At 52.5% G+C, this 23602-nt stretch overlaps 1 protein-coding gene across 2 annotated transcripts in view; it reads right to left on the bottom strand.

Annotated features, from left to right (window-relative positions):
* The window catches only part of LOC126579647 (neuronal acetylcholine receptor subunit alpha-7-like), a 40145-nt gene that overhangs the window by 12030 nt on the left and 4513 nt on the right, over positions 1-23602 (bottom strand). For both annotated transcript variants that reach the window (XM_050243145.1, XM_050243144.1), the window contains exons 3-5: positions 22988-23475; positions 11924-12063; positions 11108-11152 (exon numbers count right to left, since the gene is read on the bottom strand). In XM_050243145.1, coding sequence (XP_050099102.1) covers positions 11108-11152; positions 11924-12063; positions 22988-23423 — 621 coding nt within the window. In that variant the 5' untranslated portion in view covers positions 23424-23475. The remainder of the gene's footprint in view (positions 1-11107; positions 11153-11923; positions 12064-22987; positions 23476-23602) is intronic.

Consider the following 23602-nt stretch of genomic DNA (forward strand, 5'->3'; position numbering starts at 1 on the left):
CACCTACAAAATGACACCGTTTTCCATGTGTTTCTAGCTTATTTCTGGCGGCCAAATATGAAGTGTTCCAAGCTTGTGTCTCGGACTGCAGGGCCACACAGCATGAAAAAATGATAACGAAGCGAATGATCCTGCTGCATCGATGCACAATCGTGAGCATCGTTGGTGGAAGTAGGAAAGCGTCAGCGGCGCCCACTTCTACTGCTGCTGCTGCTGCTGCTGCCCCGAGGAACGCGAACTGCGCTTTAACGAGAGTCCAATCGGAACAATCGGGGTGTGTGTGTGTGTTTTTGACACTTTGAGGATGAAGGTTTAGCTTGTTAACTGCACGCGAGAGCCTCGAAAGCTTTCGAGAGGTTACGGTCGTGTACAGCCAACGGTGACGGGTGACGGCTATGTCAACGGATCGTCACCAGTCGTCACCAGTCCGGCCACCGGCGCCCATTGCAATAATGTGTGTGTGCGCACGTGTGTATGTGTGTGGAGCTGTCAAATACAGTTTCGGGTGGCCGGGAAGCCGGGAAGGCGAGCCAAGTAGGCGCTGCCACATTTCATTATTTAATCTTAACCACCCCCCACCAACCCCTCACCCCCTTTCAATCCCACACACACACACGTTGTAAGCCTCCACCAGAGTGACAGAGTTGACGAGGTGATGGGGGTGTGTGTGGCTCCATGCGACCACCCCCCTCCCTTTCCGATACACTATTCTGCTCGATTGTTTGAACGACGACGACGACGACGACGACGTGGCCCATGGCAACCGCAATCCCTATCTCGGGTTGGTTGGCGGGGCTTTCTGACCTTCATCCCCCCCCCCCCCCCTCCACCACCCGTTGTAAAGCAATTATGACGTGTATGGGGTTGACGGAGCGCTGCTTATGCGTCATACGTCACTTCCGATGGCGGAGCCCCCAAGGGGGGGGGGGGTCCGGAAGGGGGGGGGGGGGGGGGGGGGTGCTTATTGTCTCTTAATGTGTATGTAGTCGGATCAGTAACCAAGGACTCGAACCGGCAGCAGGCTCTTGCCGTTCTTGGTTCTTGTTGCGTTTCGCGCAACGCGCTACGCTCGAGCGCCATTTTGAGCGCGTGCCGGGACGCTCCCCTTCCTCCTTCACATCCTTTTGGCCCCGCTGGAGACCGTTGCGGGACTGCCCTGTGGTCCCGTTGGACGGAACTTTGATTTACGATTGGATCCGGGACGTCGTCGTCCTCGTTCAGCATTTGGGCGCCTCTTCTCTGCAGGCAACTGCAACCATTGTGTGCACGCTCGTGTGTGTTTGTGTGTGTGTCGATGTCTGTAAGCCAAAGCGTAGTCCGGCGTAGCGATCTCCGGCCGCCGATATGCCGGTGATAATTCAATCCGGAACCTCCCCTTGGGGAGGGGCCCACTCTTGTGCCCGTTGTGCCTTTTGCTGTATATAGATATATATATAAATACAAATACATGTGTGTGCGCGCGCGTGTGTGTGCACGGAAATGTTGGTCCCCAAACAGGTCCCTGGACCCGGCGCCCATTGCCAATGCTCACTGCGGCACGGTACCTCGTCTTTACTTCCCGGTTTTTCCTTCTATACTTTTTCCCCCTCATTTTACTCGCTTTTTCTTCGATCGGAACTTTCGACCATAATACCGTACAGACACATACACGCACATACACTAACAAGAGACACAAGAGACAAAAGAGACAGAGTTTTGCAGAACGGCAGCGCAGTCTATAAAAGCACAAGCAAGGCTTTACCAGCAGCATCCAGAGCTCAGAGCTAGAGCACCGCCAGAACGGACGAAATTTGCTCTCTCGCTTCCTTTCTCTCTCTGCCTCTCTCTCTCTCTCTCTCTCTCTCTTTCTCTGTCGGCTTCTCGTTCTGTTTCTCTGTCCCACTGTCTTCAGCGGAGACCCACTCAGGAGGGTCTCTCGAGTACACCCTGTTCCTTTTTTCCATCCCCCCCCCCCTTCCAATTTTCCAACCCACCCGGCTCGGGGAAGGCAGGAATGTTATTACTTTTCCGCATGCTGGCTTGCCGGGGGGGGGGGGGGGGGAGGTTGCCGCTTTTCTAGGAGCGGGGTGGGGGTGGGGGTGGTTCGTGTGGGAGGGCTCGGGGTGACTCGGTCGGTACGGTACGGTACGGAGCCGCAGTGCCGCACCGGAAACTGGTGCGCAAATGGTGCGAATGGTAAATCTAGCGGAACTAATATATACGGCGCTGGTCGCGGCCCCGGGTGGCTGGCTGGCTGGCACCCCTTGGAATGTGCGCCGCTTCCCCCCCTGTGGGCCACCCTTCCGAACTTGCCGTGTGCGGGGTGTGGTGGTACAACTTTTGGACAACTCGCCACTCCGGAAGATTCGCTGCTGGTGCTGCTGCTGCTGCCGTTCGTGGCTTTTGCTCGGTGCACGACCACAAGCGGGTGTTTGGGTGTGTGTGTGTGTGTGTGAGGGTGGTTGCTGCGTGTCCTTTTCTAATGAAATTCCTCCATTTTGGTCACATTCGGCAGAAAAACCACCCCATCTGGGGTGTTAGGGGTGAGTTGCATCGGGAAGTTGGCACCAACCGCGCACCGCACCCACTTGAACCCCACACGTCACCCGCGTCATCCCTTGCACCGTTCCTCATCCCCTCACATCCAGTAGCTTGCGCACTGGCCGCAGAAAAGCTTGCAGGAAGCATTAACCATTGATAGTGACACAAAGAGAGAGAGAGAGAGAGAGAGAGAGAGAGAGAGAAAGAGAGAGAGAGAGAGAGCTCTCAGAGTATGTGAGCGTTTTTTTTGGGACGCGTTGCAGTTCGAGGTTGCTGCATACGGTCGCTACTGCTGCTGCTGCTGCTGGTGCTGCTGCTGGTGCGGCTGACCACTGACCATGTTGGCGTGCGATGATTAATGATCCACTACCACCTAAGCTGGCTTACTGCCACACCTTCATCACACACATGCACGCGCAGACACACTCGCGCGCGGCGTGATGATGATGATTTATTGGGAGCACCGGAGCGAGCGATTTGTCATCGCGGCCATCGTCCCAGGTCCCAGCCCAGATTGACCGATGGCAAACTCAAACCAAACAGTGTGTATGAGTGGCGCAGCGACGGGCCCTAGCCCTTTGAGGCGACCATCTATGACTTTCGAAATGATTCGCCGCCTTGAATTTGCTTCAATTGAGCTTTCGACGTGGAATTGATCCTCCATCTTTTAGTGGCGTTTGGCGTGGCGTGGTGTGGCGTTTGGATCGTGTGCACAAGTCTAGAGCGCTGTGGCGCGTTCAGTTTGACGCCGTTTGAGCCTCCTGGGGGACCAAACCCAGCTAATCCTCGGTTATAACATTCATTTCCCGTTTTTCGTGGCGCGATCCGTCCGGAGTGGCAGTGGCCATCAGGTCAGTTGGCCAGTTTAATTTCCGACGCTCGAGACGTTTCTGCGGGAAATTCCGTCCAACTGAATCCGGAGCCGCAGTTCCGTTTTTGGGGGGGGAAGTTTTTTTTCGCCCAGTTTCTGATACTTCAGTCTGTGCCATTTTAAAAATGGATCACTTCACGTTAAAAGAGTGGACTGAAATTGTCACACTTTACATTGAAAATAATCATTCAATAGTGGAAACTGCGGTCGTGCAATGGATAATGAAATAAATGGTGATTTCCTCCTTTGCCTATTGGAGCTGAAATTGCCAAAATAACTTCCTAAATGTTGTCAACCACAATGCAAAATGCCCGAAAAAGGGCCGCTTTTTGTATGACGACTGAAGGCGGTCATTTGATTGATATCACATTTTGAGCATGGCACAATAAATAGCACAAAAACCTTAATAAAACTGGTTTATTTTCTAAAATCGGTAGAAAAATGACAGAGTTATTAAACGTTCAAATAGGGTACCGCCTGATGGCGCACCCTGTATTTTGGAGACGATTTATCAAAAACTTCATACATGGCATTAACTTTAGAGTTTTTTTGTAATTTGTTCTCGAAAAACTACATTTTATGGGGGGGGGGGGTGTTTAATTTTTAATGTGACACATATTTTTCACATTTCCCCTGAATGCTGATCCTTTCACGAACATTTTTGAAAATTCGCGCTGCATAAAACGCTTCATGTAGCTCGCTACTTTGAAGAGCGTTTCCCTAAACCAACGTTTTGAAAGGTATCGGAGCCCATCGTACCGTAAAAACTACTGGAGTGATTGTTTTGAAATTTTTAACACATAATCTGTACACTCTTTGCCAGGTAGCCCCGTAGAGATATCATGAAAATTGTTTATATACTTTTCCCGGTGCCTATATACTTTTTTTTTAAAAAATTCTTTAAAAATCCTGTTTTTAGGCAAAATGACAAAAAGCATCACTTTTCCAACTTCAAAAGTCTGCCAAAAATTGAAAAAAAGGAAATTTAATAAAAACTCGATGGGGCTAGCTGGATAAACTTATAATCTTTCAAACGAGTATCGATTTGTATTTTTCTGATCACCCATCACGCAGCTACGATGGGCACCGGGAAAAGTACCTTTTCGGCGACACACTTTCCTAAATTTGATGCCATGGATGAAGTTTTTAACAATTCTTCCCCAAAATAGAACTTAATATTCTTCAAAAGATGTAGTTTAATATGCCATGCATTTGGAAAAATAAAGTTGAATCATTAGGTCATAAAAAAATCCTTATGGATGATGAGGATGCTGGTGAGATGCGGATTTCGTTCAGGGTTTTCGCAGAATAAAAAAAAAGCCAAAAGATCTAGGACTAGGGCGGATATGCCAGAATGAAGAGAAAAAAATAACTCACACAACAACACCGAAACACATATTTACCATCGATTAACCCCCGGTCGAATCGGTATTTAAAACTTTAGGGTAATTACTTATGAAACAACGCCTAAAACCGCTTTTTATAGGCTAATGCGTTGATGTACAGTCACCTCACTCTCCCCTAAGTTGAGGGCGTGTGTGCCCTGTGATGGCCCCTTTTGGGAACACGCAACGAACAACAACCGACGACGACGACGATTGTTGCGCTGTCGTGGCGCATCAGGCCGCCACAGCGAGGTGATCTTCCGCTTCGTAATTGATTTTGTGAGGAAGGCGCCTAGGGCCAGTTCGTCGAGACATGAGCAGCAACATCATCATCATCATCGTCATCATAACCATGCTTCGCTTCATCACCCCATGAACATCTTAACATCACAACATCATTGTGATCATCGTCGCGGGCATCGCATCTTCTCGCGAGGTGAGTAATTAATGCTGCGCGCGCGTGTAAAAGCCCTCGCCGGGCAAAGGCAAGCGCAAGTCATCGCGCGTCCCACCAAAAGCCCCAACAATAGTATCTGCGCTTGGTGGAACAGTGGAGGTGAAGCGATACCTTGAGCATGGGCATGCTGCTGCTTTGTTGCGTTCCTACGTTGTGTGTTCTGCATTTTCCTAGCTGGCTCGCATTCATTTCGTTTCATTCTTTTCTGTTTTCCCACATTCTGCTCTTAAAGAAAACAAAAAAAAAACGGCAGTTTCAGAAGAAGCAGGGGTGCTTCGTTTACTACCCCCCTCCCTCGCTATATCATGCCGCGGTCATGATGGGGGCGAGGGTGGCAATGTCAAACAATCCCGTTCGCTCCGTTTCGTGGAGGAGGGGGAAGGGGGAGGGGGGTGGTGGGACTCCTCGAACTGTTAACTGAAACCCATCCCCTCTCCCACACACATAACACCGCACTTTTGCAGTCAAAAATGGCGGCGAATGGAGAATGGTTGCCTCCCGGTATGTGTGTGTATTGGTGGGAGTTAGTGGGTGGTGCCATGGTGGCATGGTCTTAGCGCCGGAGAGTTGTGGGAGTTCTTCAGCGGATTATTTATGATACTGTGCGGGCTCGCGCACCACCACCGGGGTGGGTAACCGCGGGGAGGGGTAGCGGAGTTTTGCCGGTGCTGCCGGCATGCCGTCCATGGTGGGTCGTCCGGCGTAAGAAATCGAGCATTTTTTGGGGAAGCCTCTTGGGTGATAGGGAGGGAAAAGGGGGGGGTGGGTTTGGTTAGGGGTAGCGATGAGAGTGCTAGGCGCTGCTGGCGTAATGCTGTAAGTGCCGCAAGCGGTGGGCGGGCACGAAAGCATTTGCTGAAATACGCGCTGGCGTCCGGAAAGCGATCTTCTTGGGTATCAACGGGGCAGAAAGAGAGGGAGAGAGAGAGAGCCCTGCCCTACCTTTCCACCCTGTGTTCCACCTTCCTTTTTTCCACTCGCAATTCGCGCTCGCGCGCGCTAGCATCGAGAGGATAATTCTAAATAATGAATACCGGGACCAAAATACCGGGCTCCTCCGTGTCTTCCCCCTCGTCAGCGTCTGGTGTTTCACGCCACCACCAGGGGAGGGTACTCATTGACCAAAAAGTGGAAAAGTTTGACCTGACAGTGAAGGCACCACGGGCTCGGTGGCTGACACACGGGGCACAAAACAAACCAACCATCCAAGCCTGGTTAGTAGACAGCAGGAAAACGTTTCCCTGCTTGACACCTCACCCCTCCATCCCTTTTCCACCTTTCTCTTCTTCTGAGAGCTCGACTCAGCTTTTGGGACCCCGTCCCGTCCCCGTGTTCCCTGGTAATACCCTGTCCCTGGTAATGTGTTTGTGTTGATCTCTCTCTCTCTCTCTGTCACCGTGTTGGTGGCGCGATTGTCGATAGTTGTCCTCGTTGTTCGCTTACTGCCTGCCTGTAAAATCCTTGGTTTATATTTCATCATTCTCAGGACCCTTCCATCACTCCCACCCTTATCTTCATCCCCGCAGGCAGTACGGGTGCCATCAGCGGATTTCATGCATTTTTTAAAGGGCCCCCAGGTTGACGCCCGGCTCCGCGGTGCCCAGCGTGATGCTAGGTGGCGCGCGTGGCCAATTGGCCTTCCCTACCCCTTTCCCGGTTTCCCATTGTGCTTCCCATTGCGTGCGCACGGCCGCTACGCGAATGGATAAAAAATTCCACTTTTAATTAACAGAAACAAAACAGAAAACAAAAAACCAGAAGAAAAAAAAACACCAGGATTGGGTGTGTGTGTGTGTGGCTAGCGCGGGTGTCACAGGATGATGACGATTGGCCTCATCGGCCTCTCCAGCACCCCCCCCTCCCCGGGACCTCGTTCTGGGCCGATTTAATCGAGTGAATTTGAGGACGAAGCAAAATTGGTCGCAAGCCGAGCCGAGGACGCGAAATCCGGAAAATAGGATATAAGCGTGCGTGCGTATGTGTGTGTGTGTGTGTGTGAATTGGAGCATTTCGGTTGGAGCGCCAGAAGCCAGATCAATAAAAGCCAACCGTGGCCACCAGCGGCTTGAGCGTCGCCACCCTCACCCTAGCATCGGCTCGGCCTTTAATTAATCGAATACATTTTCCGGAACTAATTTCATCCCTGCCTGGCCCTGCCTCACGTCCACCATCAACACGTCGAATACACCATCGGTCTCGGAGGACTCGGGATGCTGCCGCCTGGGTGGACGATAATGAGGAGCGTTTTCTCGGGAAATGAGCTGCCCATCCGACCAGGGAACAAGTTAAGGATTGGAAGGTATGATGGGGCTGGTGGGGGAATTATTGTTGTTTTGGATGAACGCCCCCTGGAACGAACCGACCGGTCGAACGAAGGCAAACGAAGCAAAGCGTTCACTGAGATATGAATCTGGGTGGGTTGGCAAGTGAAGTGCGCCACTTGAGATTGGCCACTTTTCCCCCGTCCCCTCGCACCCTTCCGGTGACACTTACAAACACACACGCACACATAGATACAGGCGCACGTCGCACAGAGGGATATTTTTAGCCAAAAGCTGACCAAAACCCCAAAAATTCTGTTATTTGTTATAAATATGATTGATATTCGATGTACACCTTAACAAAATGTTTACTAGCAATTCCAGCACAAATGAGCAAGAAAAGGTTTTTTTTGTCATGAATCTGCTCTTCTCTTACTTCTCTAATATCTGTAATTTCTCTTGGGGGGTCGCCCATTTTATTGTGTTTACCTTATGCAAAAAATCAAATTCACTCTAGATTGCAACCATTTATCATTGGCAACGTTGAAATCATCCAGTTGGTATCGGAATAATTGCTTTGAATCTCCAAATTCGCTTGAAATTTGCTTTGAATCTCCGAATTTCCTTTCAAACAATCTTCATTTTGTCGGCCTCTGACGGTTACTCCAAAAGTTGTGCTAATTTCTTCTCAGAATATTGAAGCATGTCATCCATAAACTTCTTGAGGCATTTGTCAAATATCTCTCACAAAAATATCACCGTGAAACAGCTGAAGAATAAAACGCAAGTACAACAATTGGACGAAAATGTTCTGAAAACCCCATATTTTACAAAAACATGAAAAAATCGGTGAAAAGGAACCGAGAGGAGGAATCATTTTGGCAAGTTTTATATTCTAGAGACATTACTCTTTCAAATGCTACCTAAAGTTTTGCGCGAGCATTGACGGACTTTTGAGAAAACTGAAGCTGAAATTGTCACTTTTTCATACGATTTTGGAGAGGTTCAGGTTTTTGATAAAAAGCTGTGATTGTTTTTAAACTTCACTGCAAAATACTCTACTAACCTCGTAGATGTTTGTGCATACCAAAAACAGGCTGTTATCTTGAGAGTAACTACTTTTTTTTTTACAAGAATCGCGTTTATTTAAGAACGCACCTATTTCAGCTATTTGTATTCTTCCACTTCACAGCTAATATTGATAATAGTAAGGCAATGTAAAAGATTATTAGTAAGATAATGTTTGAAAACACAAAAAGATCATACTCAGGAGTTTTGACCAGCTTTTGGATCAAATAGCCCTCCGTGCGTCGGCTCGCTTTTGCTGTCAACGAACGTAGCAACGATTCTGCCTCAAATGAAACTCAAAAGGATAATACGAGAGCGAGAGAGAGAGAGAGAGAGAGAGCCGAGTTGATACGAGAGTCAGTCAGCCGACATCCCCCCCTCCTCCCTGGGCTGCGTCAAGGGTGCCTTGATTTAGATTTTTCCACATTTTTGGCATTTGGCGCTCCGGTAAGCTAGTGTGTATGTGCGTTGGAATGAATGGAATGTCTGTGCCGGTGCGTGCCACTGGATCAAACCACCAATCAATCGGGCACAGCACCAGCGTGTGTGTTCCGCTCGCTTTCCCCAGTGTTCCAGGACGAGACGACACCGTTGCCCACCTTTTGTGCGAACGATTGGTCAGGCAGAGAGAGATAGAGGGAGAGAGAGAGAGAGAGAGAAAGAGAGAGAGAGAGAGAGAGAGAGAGAAAGAAAGAGAGCGAGAGAAAGAGAGAGCCAAGAGCGACACGGAACCCACAGCGCCTCTCGCCTCTTTGTTAAATGCCCGGCCGCACCGGCTTCCAATCCCTAAACCACCGCCCCCCTCGCTATCCCCTTGCTTTGTCGAAAGAAGAAGAAGAAGAAGAAAACGAATGAAAGGACCCCAGCCCAGCCGAAATGCTTGGAATGCCCTCCCAGCGTGCTGGTGGCCCTTGGGTTTGCGCCAGCGAATTGAATACCTCATCATCGTCATCTTCGTTGACGGTCATGCTAGGCGGTGGTGGGGTAGGGGGTTGGTCGATGATGCGCCACGGTGAAGAAGGGAGACTCTAAATTATTGGCCTCCGGGCTCCCGGGAATGTTGGGTAGCCTTCCGGCATCAGACCGAACCCGGGAGGCCAGACCGGGACCGGGTTTGTGATCAGCTCTCTCTCTCTCTCTCTCTCACTCTCTATCTTCCTACAACCCCCTCCTGCGTGACCCACCCTTGGGGCGTTGGGCCCGTCGTGGGGTCCCTGCGAGCGGAATGAAGAAGCGCTAAGAAGAAATGCCGAGATCGACGATAGGGCCCGACCGAGCCGGCCGGCCGGCCGGCCGACCAACCTCCTGCTTCCTAGCGGTTTGCTACCCCTCAACCACCTTATTCATCCCATGCTCATTCCTTCCGGCTCCTTTCCTGTAAAACGCGACGTGCGTAGAGGGCTCGGAGGGATGCCGCAAAAGTCGAACGCAGCAACGGTGACGCCACATTCGACAAAGCGAGTGACGTGCAGACCCCTGTCTGTCGGTCTGTGTGCCTGTGCGTGCGAGAAAACGAGCCAGATAGAGGTAGATAGATAGATGAAGGGGGGTGGATAGGGTGCGGACCCAAAATGGTTGATTGATTCAGTCCGTGAGCTAACGAGCTTCTCGTTGAGTGATAAAGGCCTCCCCCCCCCCCCACACACACACATACAAAAATGGGGAAAAGGATGGTGGTGGTGGCGATGGGTTAGTGAAGGGATCAATTCACGGAATCAATTCCATTACAAAAGGTCATCGATCATTAGGGTCGGCCGTTAGGGGCGCAACCCCAAAAGGAAGGAAGGTAGGAAGGGAGAGAGAGAGAAAGAGAGAGAGAAAGAGAGAGAGAGAGAGAGAGAGAGAGAGAGGAAAGAGAGAGAAAAACAAAACACAAGCTCACCCTTTCCGCATCCCGCATCACGGGAGTATTGCGTAAGCAGTCGCCGTGTCAGCGTCAAAATGGACCCACCAGCCATGCCATGGCAATTGTCACCGCCACCGTCACCACCACCACCACCACAACGACAACGGCGAAGCCGAAACCTTTTGCGGCCGAGCGACGGGTAATGCGTTTACCATCACATCGATCTGCGGGCGCCACATTTATGGCCGCCCGACTCACCTGCCTAATGTGAGTGTAATGCGCGCACCGGACCCCCCTCTCTTCCCCCCCCCCCCCATTTACCCTTTCATTCATACGCCATCTTCGTTATTTTTTTTCTTTTATGGCATCCTCACGCCATTCGGCTGGACTTCGAATCGAATTCCCTTTTTGTTCGCTGGCCAGAGTAGTTGTGTTTATGTGTGTGAGAGAGAGAGAGAGAGAAAAAGAGTGACATGGTAAAGACGAAGGAGAAAGGGAAGGGTTGAGCCATTAAACACTAACAGGTCGTCGAAGTAGCAGCAGCAGCAGCAGCAGCAGCAGCATTCTTATACATAAATAAACAGTCGAGGGAATCGAGTGAGTGAGTGGATGCGGTACAACGATGCAGAGACGATCGACAGACGGCTTCGTGATGAAAGACGGTTATAGCAGGGCACGCTACTACCACTAACTACTTACCAGCTTCAGCCAGATATTCGTGATGAGCAGCTGATTCTTTTCGTCCTGCAACGACACGTAAGAGAACACCATATGAGAGACAGGCGGGGTACGTGGACCCGTTCTTGTGACTTTCCGTCGCCGATCGAACAATTAATACATCAAAAACTAACCCAAAACTAACACAGCGCGATGGCGCTTCGCACGCTCGCACTCGGATCATTAATATTCTCCGTTCCGTTCGCCTCCCCCGGTCCCCACAACGTGCCCGCTGCGCGTTACATCATTATGCTGCTCATCAATCAGTCACGAAACATGCCACAAATTTTGGCTGTGAAAGAAGACCATTGACCATCACCCCGTCATGCGTCTGCTTCGCAAACAAAAAGTAGAAAGCTGTCTTAACCACTCAGCGCTCAGCAGTAAACAGACGGATGGATTTTGTTGTAGTAGATCAAGAAAAGAAATTGGAAACAGAAGGTGAAGGTGGCCAAAGAAGGCGGCAAATTTGCGCCACCGCGAACACAGTGAAGTGAAGTAAGTAAATTAAAGCTCATTAATCACTCAATGGCTACATCAAAGAGAGAGAGAGAGAGAGAGAGAGAGAGAGGGGGCGCGAAGCGAGCGAGCGAGTGAGAGAGAGAGAGAGGAAGAGTGGCAAACATCCGTGAAGGACGTGCCCTAATCTCTAGAACCTCCACTCCGTAGCGGGGATTTGGATTTGGATTGGTCCATCAAAGCAAACTAGCTTTGCCTGGGGACAGAGGGAGGGGGTTGGGCGGAGCGGACGTTCGGAAATCCACCAAATCCGAAGCGGAACCGGAGCGGCGTACTTACCACGTCGATGATTTGCATCAGCGTTAGGCCGAAGCTGAGCTGCAACGGATCGGACTCGTTAACCACTGGCCGCTCCAGCACGTTGTAGTTGTCCAGCAGGTGGTGCAGCAGCCGTTTCTCGTGATAGCCGGCATCGATTACTGTGCGTGGATGTGTGGTTGTGTGTCAGACAGAGAGAAAGAGAGAGAGAGAGAGAGAGCAGAGAGAGCAGAGAGAAAAACAGAGAAATAGATAGAGAGAGACAAAGAGAGAGAGAGAATTATAAATATGAAAATAGATCAAGAGAGTGATTGTAAGCAGTGAGTGAATTGTGCAAAGCGATATGGCTACCATTGCTGGATAGGAATGTTGGAACCCATTCCGTGCCTTTCCCCAAAGCACCCACCACCGCCTCCTCCCCCTCCCGGCCCCCGGTCTCATTATGGTGGGTAATTTGTGCAATCATGTGCCATCATCGCCAATGTCAATGAACCAAAGGGATGCCAAATAATGGGAAAAAGGGAATGGTTTTACGTCATATTTACCACCCCAACCCCACTGCCCCCCCTCCACTCCACTAGGCACCATTACATTTTTATCCCGCTTACTTCTACCCTCCACCCACCCACCCCCTTTCTGCACTTCAAACAAAGTGCCCTTCTCGTGCGAATCAAATAGTGACGATGGTGGCGCACAAAAGGGGGTGGGGTAGGGGCGATAGAAGGCGAAGGAGGAGTAGGAGGGGGGGAGGCTGGAAGAAAACACATCCACCCGGTCCATTCATCCAGCCGGCCCAAAACAGCGCCGCGTTTGGGTATCGTTAATTTTATTTATGGCCGAAACAACAGCCTTAACCACCTCCCTCCCTCCGTCCCCCCCACCTACCCTCAGTTCTCTGTAATAAGAGAATATAACAGTGGGGCAGGCGGGATGATGGAACAAGAGAGTGTGGGGGAGAGGGTGTGCAGATCGTTAGCTACCGAGGAAGCAACACAAAAGTGGACCGGAAGGTGATGGGGAGAAAGGAACGGAGGGGGAGGGGCTTTTTGGTGAATTGGTTGGGTGGTTGGTTGGCATTCGCCTTCGCCTTGAAATTGATTTTTGGTGGAATTGATCGAGTGTCGAGGGTTTGGGCGGTTGGTTTCACGAACCAGATGCTGCATCTCGGTCTTGGTGCCTGGTGGTTGCCCACCCTCCTTTGTGTATGCGTGTGTGTGTGAGTGTGTGTGTGTGTATGTGTGAATCAAACCGGACCACACATACGGGCGCGCGCGCGCGCGCACACACAATACCTTGATTTGGATTTTTGTGCATAGAGACCGCGATCGACGATCTACACACGTATCGAGAGAGAGAGAGAGAGAGAGAGAGAGAGAGAGGCTTCCGGTTTCCGGATTTTGCCGGGATTGGTCGGGAAGAGGTTGCATCGTCCGGTGACCATGCGTCTCCATCGAGCACCATGCGTCTCCATCGAGCACCATGCGCCTTCATCGTCACACCACATCAGCCACCGGCACCGTTGGCGTTTTCACCCCATTCCACCAAATGAGTGACCTTGGTGAACAGCCCATCTCCATCTGCCACCTCACCCTCCCTACCCCGCCCAGAAGTGTTATCTCATCTTTCGTGGAAATTTCACCAACAACCATGCGCCTCCATTGAGCCCACCAACGGTGCGTCATGCCCCCCCCCCCCTCCCCGTTGCTGACGATGTGGGACAGGGGAAGCAACGTGTCACGAACGCAGAGAACAGAGACAGAGACAGGGCAATGGGAGGGAAAGAGGAGGAGGAGGAGGAGGAGGAAAGTTTGATGAACTTTTATTTTACTGCAGCGGGGGGAGTTTTTTTTGTTTTGGTTGCTCGCTTCTTTTTCTTCTCTTCCGTTGGTTCGTTACCGCTAGTTTTTTTTTCCTTTTCTTTTTTTTTTTGCTATCCTTTTTACCACGGGTGTCGCCGCGAATTCCCTCTTCCCTATACCGAGCCCGCTTGCTGGCAAACATTTTTCACTTTCCGGCAACTGCCGCCACCGGGCGCTGGGGCCGGGGGGGGGGGGGCGGGGTGGTGGGAGGCGAGACGACGGGACAGCCTCCACAATGTCCGGCCGAAGGTTTTGGAAGGAAGGATGGATGGATGGTGGTGGGGGGCGGATCGTTAAAAAGAGCAAAGTGCTGCAGTTAAGCGCTTGAGCGCTGGCCACACACCCCATCCTTACCCACACCTAGACGGGCCCTTAGGATCGGGCCCAGAAACTCCAGGCATCCGTTGCCTAGCACTTCTGTTCCTGTCTTTCTCTCTCTCTCTCTCTCTCGCTCTCTTTTCCACCCACACGCGGGCGCGCGCGCGCACCGGAAGAAGATCAATGGCGTCCAATTCCTGCTGTCAACAAAGAGAAGGAACCACTAGCAGGAGAGTGTGAGTGTATGTGCACTTTAACGGACCTCCCGCTACCCCCCCCCCCCCCCCCTTCCCTCTCACCCCTGCCGCCACAACAAGCGGGATGGTGGTAGTTTTGAAATTTGTCGACTCTCTTGCCGGTAACGCCCCCCCCCCCCCCCACTCAAAAAATGGTGAATGTGCGCGGATAACTCACCCTCTCCTAGTGTTCGGTGGGGGAGGGGGGGGGGCGTTGGGGCAATACTAGCCCATAAATCAAGGGCACACCTGGGACACGAAGAGATATTACTACACAGGTAAGAGGAGTGGGAGCGGTTGAGAGTGTCACTTGCAAGCAGCACTTCCATTAATATATCATCCGGTGAAGCGATGGGAGGGGAAGGGGGAGGGAGTGTCTTCGGTACCCAACACCTTCATCGCAGCACAGGGAGGGGAAGGCTTCATTGTTCGCGCCAAAAGCCAAAGCGATCCATAATACCCTTATCGCCGGGTTTGCGCCAGTCGAGTCGCCACCGCACATCTTCGACCTGTGCTTGCGCCCTGCTTGTGCCCTCTTCTTGTCCACTCACCACAGCCCTGTCACCGCACCGCACCGCACCGCACTTCGCTTCTTGGCAAACAACAAAATTTGTGGTCGCCCAGCCACGGTTCCCGACTTCCCAGCTCCCCGCAATCCGTCACTGCGATGGATCACCGTTACTCCCTCACCCCCTTCTCCCTAGGCGAGGGTGCTGTGCTGAAGATGCTGTGGCCAAACAAACAAACAAACAAAGCGGTCCGGGCGGTTGAGATCGATCGGTCGGTGGGCACCTAATTCACGCCGACAGGTGTGCTAATACGCACCCCCTCCCCCGGGGTGTTTGTGAAAGGCAAATGGGGTGCGGGGTGGTGGCCACCGTCACACCACAGTCACCGTCATCGGTCACGGGCACGAGCAACCGAAAACGAAAGCGAACGTCTGCTGGATAAACATGACTACACCCCTAAGAGGGGTGGGGGGGGGGGGGGGGGGGCGGTGGCCTTTATGGGCTTTCGGTCCGGATCCGGGGGGTTTCCGGATCCTAAAACAACACACGCCCCCTCCCTGTACCTCCTCCGCCTTCCTTCCTTATCTCATTTGCTAGGCAACTTCAGACAGCGCGCCGACTGATCGATCATGTGGGTGGGTGGGTGGGTGGGTTGTTGTGCTCGTGCCCGGGGATATGTATTACTTCATTAGATTTCGCCGGATCAGCATCAGCGGTCAGTCGGTCGGTGTGACCTAGAATCGTTCACCATCCCTTTTCCATTCCATTCCGGTGGCGGCCATTGCACCCCCCCCCCCCCCCCTTCCCGCCCCCCCCCAAAACACCCGAAATGATGCTCCATTCATGATTGCATGCTGCTCTTTAATGGAGGGAAAGTGCCACGGAGAGGGCAGGGGAGGGAATGAGTGGGGTGGGGGGGGGGGGGGGGTACTTTTGGCAAATTGAATTTGACAGCGGAACCCCCCTTTTGTACCCCCGTCAGCTTCCAGCATCCCCTTCCACCCCAGGAGAGCGTTTGATCGGTTTTGACAAACGAAGCCACCCTGACGTTCCGTCCGCCTGTCTGTGCGGGCGGTGGGGGTTGAATGACCTGTGCTGGTGCCTGATGGTGGGACCATCCCCTTATGATTGGTGTGTGTGCAGCGAGCTGCTCTGCTGCGTTGCAATTCAATGCACTCTCCAGGCTCTCTCTCTCTCTCTCTCTCTCTCTCTCTCTCTCTCTCTCTCTTTTTCGCTCATCGAAGGAGACCACACCAGACCAGACAGTTTTTGGTGGAATAGGGATACCGAGGGGGTACGGGGAGGGGAGGGTTGGCGGATAGTGAATGGTATGCTAATGGTGGGGCCGATTATCGACCGTTATCTTTGGGCACCCTGCTCTACCTAGGCACGCACATGCCCACCCACCCACACATACACACACACACATACACACGCACACTGAAAAGTGCAAGCTCTGAGCGTCCAGCGCAGGCGGTCCAGTGTACTATGCTGCGTTGGTGACTGTGTGTGTGTATGTGTGTGGGCGTGTGTATGTGTATAGCGGTTAACCACCACCACAATCACCCCCACCACCATCAGCACACTACGTCCCAAGGCGGTATCGTGGCTCCCGGAGGACACTCCAATGTTTGATTTGTCCTGCTCCACCCCCCCCCCCCCCCCCCCTTCATTCCCGCCACCTGCCCGGCACATTTCCATTCACCCCTCCACCTTCACCACATAAATGAGATTTAAAAGCGAAGGGAACGCGGGGGGGGGGGTGGTGGTTCCAACCCCGTTTTCCATGCTTTCCTCTACTGTTTGGTTTTGTTTTTTCCTTTCTTTTTTTTGTTTTTTTTGTTTTTGGCACTCACGATTCTCGCTCATCACGTTTTTCAACCATAACCGTTGCTACCCCTGCCTGCTCGTCCCCATTCCTGCCACCACCCCTTTCCTCTGTTTTCCCAACGCCAGCGCTTCAGCCTTTTTTTCTTCTTCTTCTTCTGTTTCTTCTTTTCTACCTCTTGGCACTTGTCTCGAGCGCCTTTCATTCGATTCAGGCTTCAATAGAGAGAGAGGGAGAGAGAGAGAGAGAGAGAGAGAGAGAGAGAGAGAGAGAGAGCAACCGAGACAGAGCGAGAAACTGAGAGATGGAAAGGGAAAAGTAGAATGTGCAGAAGCAGCGGGCGAGCGAACGCGAAACGAGCACGACTGCAACGCTGCTGGCTTCTTCTTCTTCTTCTTCTTCTTCTTCTGCTGCTGCTGCTGACGTTCCCTGCTGCATGGCGTTTTGTGTCTCTCTGGTCCAACAACGCAACGAACGGTTGGTTGGCGCTGTAAGGTCGCATCTGGTTTTGCAAAGTTGCGGCCAGCGTGGTGTGGTACGCCGTTCCTCAACAACAAGGGAGTCCGGGGGGGGGGGGGGACCAGCGACCGAGCAACCGACCGAATCCAGCAGCCGAAGCCAAAAGGTGACTCCAGGCGCGCGCAGAGAGAGAGAGAGAGCGAGAGAGAGAGAGAGAGAGAGAGAGAGAGCGAGAGCGCGTGCAAGTGAGGCTGAGTGTAGCTGTGTGGCTCGGATGTCGATGGCACACCGACGATGGCCTCATTTTTGTTGCAAAACCCCTTTCTCGGTTCTTTTGTTTTCTTTTTTCTCGCTTTTTCGCTTTTTTGTTTATGCTTCTTGTCCTTCTGACCAGCAGCGGCTGCAGCCACCACTCCTCTTGTACAGTATTCACAGCATCCCCCTGCGTTCGCGACCATTTCCAACCACCAGCATTTTCTCTTTTGCAGCAGAGGCACTACATTGTGCGGTTTGCTGCTGCATTCTCTCGCTCTCTCTCTCTCTCTTTCTCTCTCTCTCTCGCTCTCGCTCTCTCTCCATCTCGCTCTGTGGAGCTCCTCGCGAGTTTCGGAAAATCTCTTCGGCAGACGTGCGCCATAACAGACACACATATACACACGCGAATATATTGGGGATCCCGTAACAAGGGCTCATCTCCATTGACTCCTGCGGCTGCGGATGCAATGGCGCTACTGAGCATTGCAGCAACCACAGACAGAGGTTGTTGATTTCCATCAGTACCATCTATGTGTGTGTTGCTTGCAGTAGTGTAATGCTACTGCAGCTGCCGAGAATGCTAACAGGATAACTGGAACTCGTTTTGGGGAGAGCTCGTTCTGTTTTTTTTTTGGGGGAAATGTTGCTGCTGCTGCTGCTGCTGCTTTTTCTCGCAACTCAACTTGCCAGAACTACTTCACGTCCTCACTTTTCGCTGAATTGTCGGGGTTTGTGTGTCAGTCAGTGTCAGTGCCACTGTACAGGGTGAGGTAAGGAAAAAAACTGCAACACAGTTAAAGCGCCATATCTTTTTCATTTTTCTTTGAACTTGTTTTTTGAGTAAAACCTAAAAGTGTCGGAAATTTCATAAAATTTTCGAATCACTTTAGATTTCTTTTTCGTTATGTTACATTTTGGATGAATTATGGCCTTGAGACGATAGAAGAATGCATCGCTCGCTGCCCGCAGGGTGCTTTGTGGCATCCTAGGCTCATTCTAGGAGTAGCGTTATTACTATGTTATTTTTCCAGTTCTACCCTTGCTCTTTAAAACACCACAAATGGAGAATTCCTGCGCTTTTTACGTCCATACATATTGACAGCCAATCAGAAGTGGAAATTAAGAGTGGAACGTTCTTTTTCCCCCCAAACCTCATGTCTCTGTCGCTTTGTAGGAAGATACAGAGTCCCGTTGGAATATCCCGGGGCGTTCACATGAATTGTTTGCATGCCTAGGATTACAATGAAGCTTCTTATAGAGTTGGCAGATGAATTTGTTGATTTATCTCAGATCCACCGTACAAAACTATGCGAGGAGTGCGAAAAATTACGTAATATCCATTAGCAAACCGACTTATGCGTCCTGGTGGCCAACCGCAGAGGGTGTAAATCATCAGCTGATCTCGCTGGCAACTAAACTCCATAATTTTTTTTTTTGTTTACAAACTACTGGAGAACAAATGGTTTCTCATCGAAGAAAACCAATTAAGACCCAAGTAAACAAATAAAATAGACACCCTTGAATTATATCACGAACATAACATTCTTTTCTGACAAATTCCCCCTAAAAAGCTTCTATACGCTTCTATAAACAATATAACGAGCTATCACTGGGGCGAGTGGTTTAGAAATGGCAGCAGTTTGAACTTTGTTGCAGTTTTTGATAGAGTCACCCTGTAGTTCGAGTTAGTTATTTCACTAAAGTGAAATGGCAAGCGGCAGCAGCACTAGCAGCATGCGTTGTTCAACACGCCTTTGCCCTCTTAGCGAGTCAAAAACGATGCAGACAGATCTCGCGAGCCACGATTTTGCATACAGGTCCTGGGGATGGTGGCAGCGGAGGGGTGGCGGTTGGGCGAGGGGGTACTTGTGAATGGGTGGCGCTTTTCAGCCGACGATAAACAATTAGAAACATAATTTTCCGAGAGGAGAGAGCAAAACCGAGCAACAAACGCAAACCAACGGCGCTCGCTCGCTCGCTCTCTTCACAAACAGTTCACAGTTCTTCACTCTCCCCCCCCAACCCTCTTGAATCAACCCCCTGGAGTGCCGGAAACTGGGAACAGATTTCTATCGCCGATCGGTGTGGGTGTGTGTTGCGGCACGGCACGGAAGCAATCATCACCCAACCACCCACCCAACTCATACCCCGCATTTCGATTAGTCTCGCGGAAAGGGGATGGGGTTGAAGGGTGAACAGGCGAAGTAGAAGTTGGCAGAAGCGTGCGTGCCGCACAGAGGATTCGGTCGTGATCTGCTGCTGCTGCTGCTGCTGCTGCTGTCGTTCCGCCTTCCTGGCTTGAGCAAACAACTTTAACGACTCCAGCCACAACCGCACCAGCAGCAGCACCGGCACCAGGAGCAGGTTAGTGCCACCGACGGTCTGCCATGCGGTTGGTTGGCTGGAGGACGGACTGAAATCTAATTAAAAGCTCGACAGGCGACCACACACACCCACACACCGACAGACAATCGAAACAAGGATTCCACAGTAGGGGGAGGGGCCTTGAGAGGGAGTGTCGTCGGAGGGGTAGTTCGCCTCGCGTGGCGCTCAAATCAGTGCCGCGCCGATGATTCGGCTGCTGCTGCGATCGATGCGTGCGTGCCCTCCTGTGTATGTGTGCAGCATCACGCAAGAAGATGATGGGCTGGATTCGCGAAAGGAATGAACGAAAGTCCTGGGTCCGGGGCACTTATGTAAGAGCCCGGGCGCGACCGGGCGCGTTTCTAGGGCGCGCGCGGCATTCATCGATTGCTTCCAATTGCCAACCGGCCAAACAGTATGTGTGTGTCCCTGTGTGTGGGGCTGCTGCATAATGCATCGCATAATTGATCTAGATCGGCCAAACCGACCGACCAACCGACCGTAAACGAGCCGGCCACACTCCAGCTGCTCCACGCTGCCATATATTTTTTTTTTCATTCAATATCCGGCACCCTCACCCCTCGGGGGGGTTGTGGGGCGCGCGCGCGCGCGGATATTGATCGGAGCGGAAGCGAAATGACATTTAATATTGCATTTAGCGAACGGTGGGCGTCCTGCTAGTCGTCGTGGTTTTGCTGGTACCGCTTGGTACCTGTTGTAGGTACCAGGGGCAAGAGCCGCCCCCGAGACGACCGAGGTTTAGAGGTTGTTGGGGGCCGGGGCACCCCGTGTCCCCTTCGGTGCCGCCTAACAAAACAAAAAAAAAAAAAAAAGAGCGAGAAACCCGGGAAGCGAAGTGCAACCGCGCGGCTCTCCACCAAACGAACCTCCGACGAATCCGACGAAAATCATTGGCCATAATTAATTCACGCTTGATGACCTACTTGTAGGGAACGGATCTCCGGTTCACTGGTTTCTGGTCCGCCCCGTGTGTCCGAGAAACGTTGTCGATGCTGTGATTGCAAATCGATTCCGCCACACGGTTCAATCTGCTGTGCCCCCTGTGACCTGGCGTTAGCCTGGAACACCTGCCGGGGGGGCACCAAGAGCAAAGGCGTCCCCGGCAGTGTCCAGCATGCAGCAACTGGTCGCCAACCGGGGCCTAATAACTGGCCTGGACTGGGGGGGGGGGCCTGGTGTCTGGTAATTACTCCCCCCCCCCCCTCCAGCCCGTTCACCCTAACCCCAAAAATCGGCACCCAGTGCGCGATTGACGCGGATGGCCTGCGGAAAGCGATGTGCGGTGGGATGGGCCCGCTGGTGCGCTCAATTGAATTTTAATAATTCACGTAGAATCACTCGAACATCCCACCGGCCGCTCCCGGGTTACCCCCTTCAACCCCCGTTCAGCCCCTAGCCCGAGGGGGTGTGTCGGGGGTTGCTGCGGGGAGATTAGAGCGAACGGGGTTCCAGCAAAACCCAAGTCGCTCAAGTGGTCCGGTACATAATTGAATAACCACCGACCCCAGGACCGCCGGCCCCGTTCGTCGGCTATAACAGCTAAAATCAAACATTCATTGCCACGTTCCTTAAGGGGCTTAAGCGGTGGTGGTGCACGAGGAACAGCAGCCATCGAGTCGTTAGGGCGTAATGAGCGAAAAGACAGACCGCTTATGCCTCCCAGGCACCCTTCAGTGTATTAGTTCAGCAGGAACACTTGCTCGCTCGCCCGCCCTCGCTCAATTAATCTAATTAGCCTACGATCCACTGGGTATCCGCTCGCCATCTCCCTGCCGGCCGTTCAGTTCCAGTGTGTCAATGTTAAGCGGCGGTTGTCTAATTATTAGTTTAACCGCGGTGCGGCGCGCGCGGTCGGGTCTGTCACTCCAACTGACACAATTGGTAATAACGATCCTGTCCTGTCCTCTGTCCTCTGTCACTCTGCCACGGCGCACTTATCCCGATACCTGTCAAACCGGCGCAGCTCGCGACTAAACCCAAACTTTTCCTTTACCGCGTTCCGCACCCGCTGTGTGCCCTCGCACTGCCGCACGCGCCCTATGTGCTTTTGCATTTACGCGCGATTGGCTCGGCAAAACTTTCGGCAACCAGTTTCCGTTTCGTTTCGTTTCGTGTTTTGCTTTGCGGTGTGCTGACTGTTGAGGTTGCTGAGCTGGCTGAGTAGTAGGATCCGGAGCAGACCGAACGGAGAGCAAACCGAAATAGGGGTGGAGGGAGAAGGGTGGAATAGCTAACAACCCCTCCATCCTTGCCAGCCCACCCCGGAGAACACCATCGGCACCCGGGGGTGGTCCACAAGAACAACTTTGCCCATTGTTGTTGATATCCCCCCCCCCTCTCCCACTATGCCAATGGGGGGGGTGGATGGAGAGTGAGAGAGAGAGAGGGTTGAATCTAGGTTTCCGTTTCCCCTAACACACACACACACACACACCCAGCGGTTACACATACCACTGTTCACCGTCTGTTTCAGCCAGCTATCAGCTCCCGGAAGTTGGGACACAGCATTGCTTGGCTGGTTGGCTGCTTTAACCCCCCCCCCCCCGGTTCCAGGAGGTGGGATTGGGGGTGGTGGTGGTGGTGGTCCACTGCAGGAAGCTGGGACCAGGGCCTGCAATGCCTCACGGACTCCAACGGACTGCGCCAATGCCGTGCGCCCCGCCAGTGACCACCGCAATGGTGGGTTCCACCAACACCGCCCACGTGTTCACCTCTAACATGCACCACGAAACCAGTAGCAGCAGCAGCAGCAGAAACAGATGCCTGTCCTTGATTGGTTCTGCAGCTTGTTGGAGGGGGGGGGGGGGGGTTGCCGGGCTCGCAATCTCGCAAGCCAATCGAAGATGCACCAACCCCCCAGGAACGGAAACGGAAACGGAGAGCGACGACCACGGCGACGACGACGACGACGACGACGACGACGAGCCCCTACTCTGCTGGCATCTTAGATTAGGTCCCTTGCCTTTGCCACCGTGCATGTTGTTGTTGTTGTCGTCGACCAAGATAAACAGACATGAGGCTCTCTTTGTGGCTGTCTGCGGGAGTGCTGCTGCTTTCGTGTGCGATATGTCCATTTTGTCCCCCACTTCCGCGTGTGTGTCTGTGTGCGTCGGTGGGCTTAGCGCAATTGCATAATTCCTCCGTAAGGGGAGGGTTGGGGTGATGGGGTGATGGGGGGAGCAAGATTGAGGCATGTGTGGCATTGAACAAAAGGCAGAACCAATAACCTGACTCACCTGGCAGAACGGTAGCAATTCCTAGCATCAGGGGTAGTAGCAGGTGCCGGATGGGGCGCCGTATCGCCGCGGACATCAGCATCATCACCGCGGGGAGGGTCGGCCCGCCGGCTACCGGACCACCGGACTGACCGGACAGCCCCGGGTGCGGTGGGTGATAGTGGTGGTTTTCGTGTGGATGGTGGTGATGGTGATGATGGTGACGGCTGTGGTACCGCCGATGACGGTCGCTCCACAGTGCCAGCATCAGGGTGGAGGTGGCACCGATCAGCACCCCTACCCCTAACCAGCTGCTGCTGGGTGGTACCACGGAGTGCTGCTCCTGCTGCTGGTGGTGCAGGGTGTGTAAGGCCTGGGATGCCACGGTCCCTACCACCGCCGCCGCCACCGCCGCCCCCAGCAGCAGCGACAGCATCACCACGTACGTCGGATCCATTGCAGTGGTACTGCCGGTGGTCTAGCACTGGTGCCGTTCCACTGGCATGCGGCTGTACGATCCCGTTCACGACACGACACGCACGCACGAGATCACAGTTTTGTTGTCGTCGTCGTCGTTGTTGATTTGTTGTTTAGGTTTTTTTTTTGTTTTGTTGTGTTTGTTTGTTGCAGGTTTTG

Source organism: Anopheles aquasalis, chromosome Y (assembly GCF_943734665.1).
Source record: "Anopheles aquasalis chromosome Y, idAnoAquaMG_Q_19, whole genome shotgun sequence".
NCBI classification, from domain to species: Eukaryota; Metazoa; Arthropoda; class Insecta; order Diptera; family Culicidae; genus Anopheles; species Anopheles aquasalis.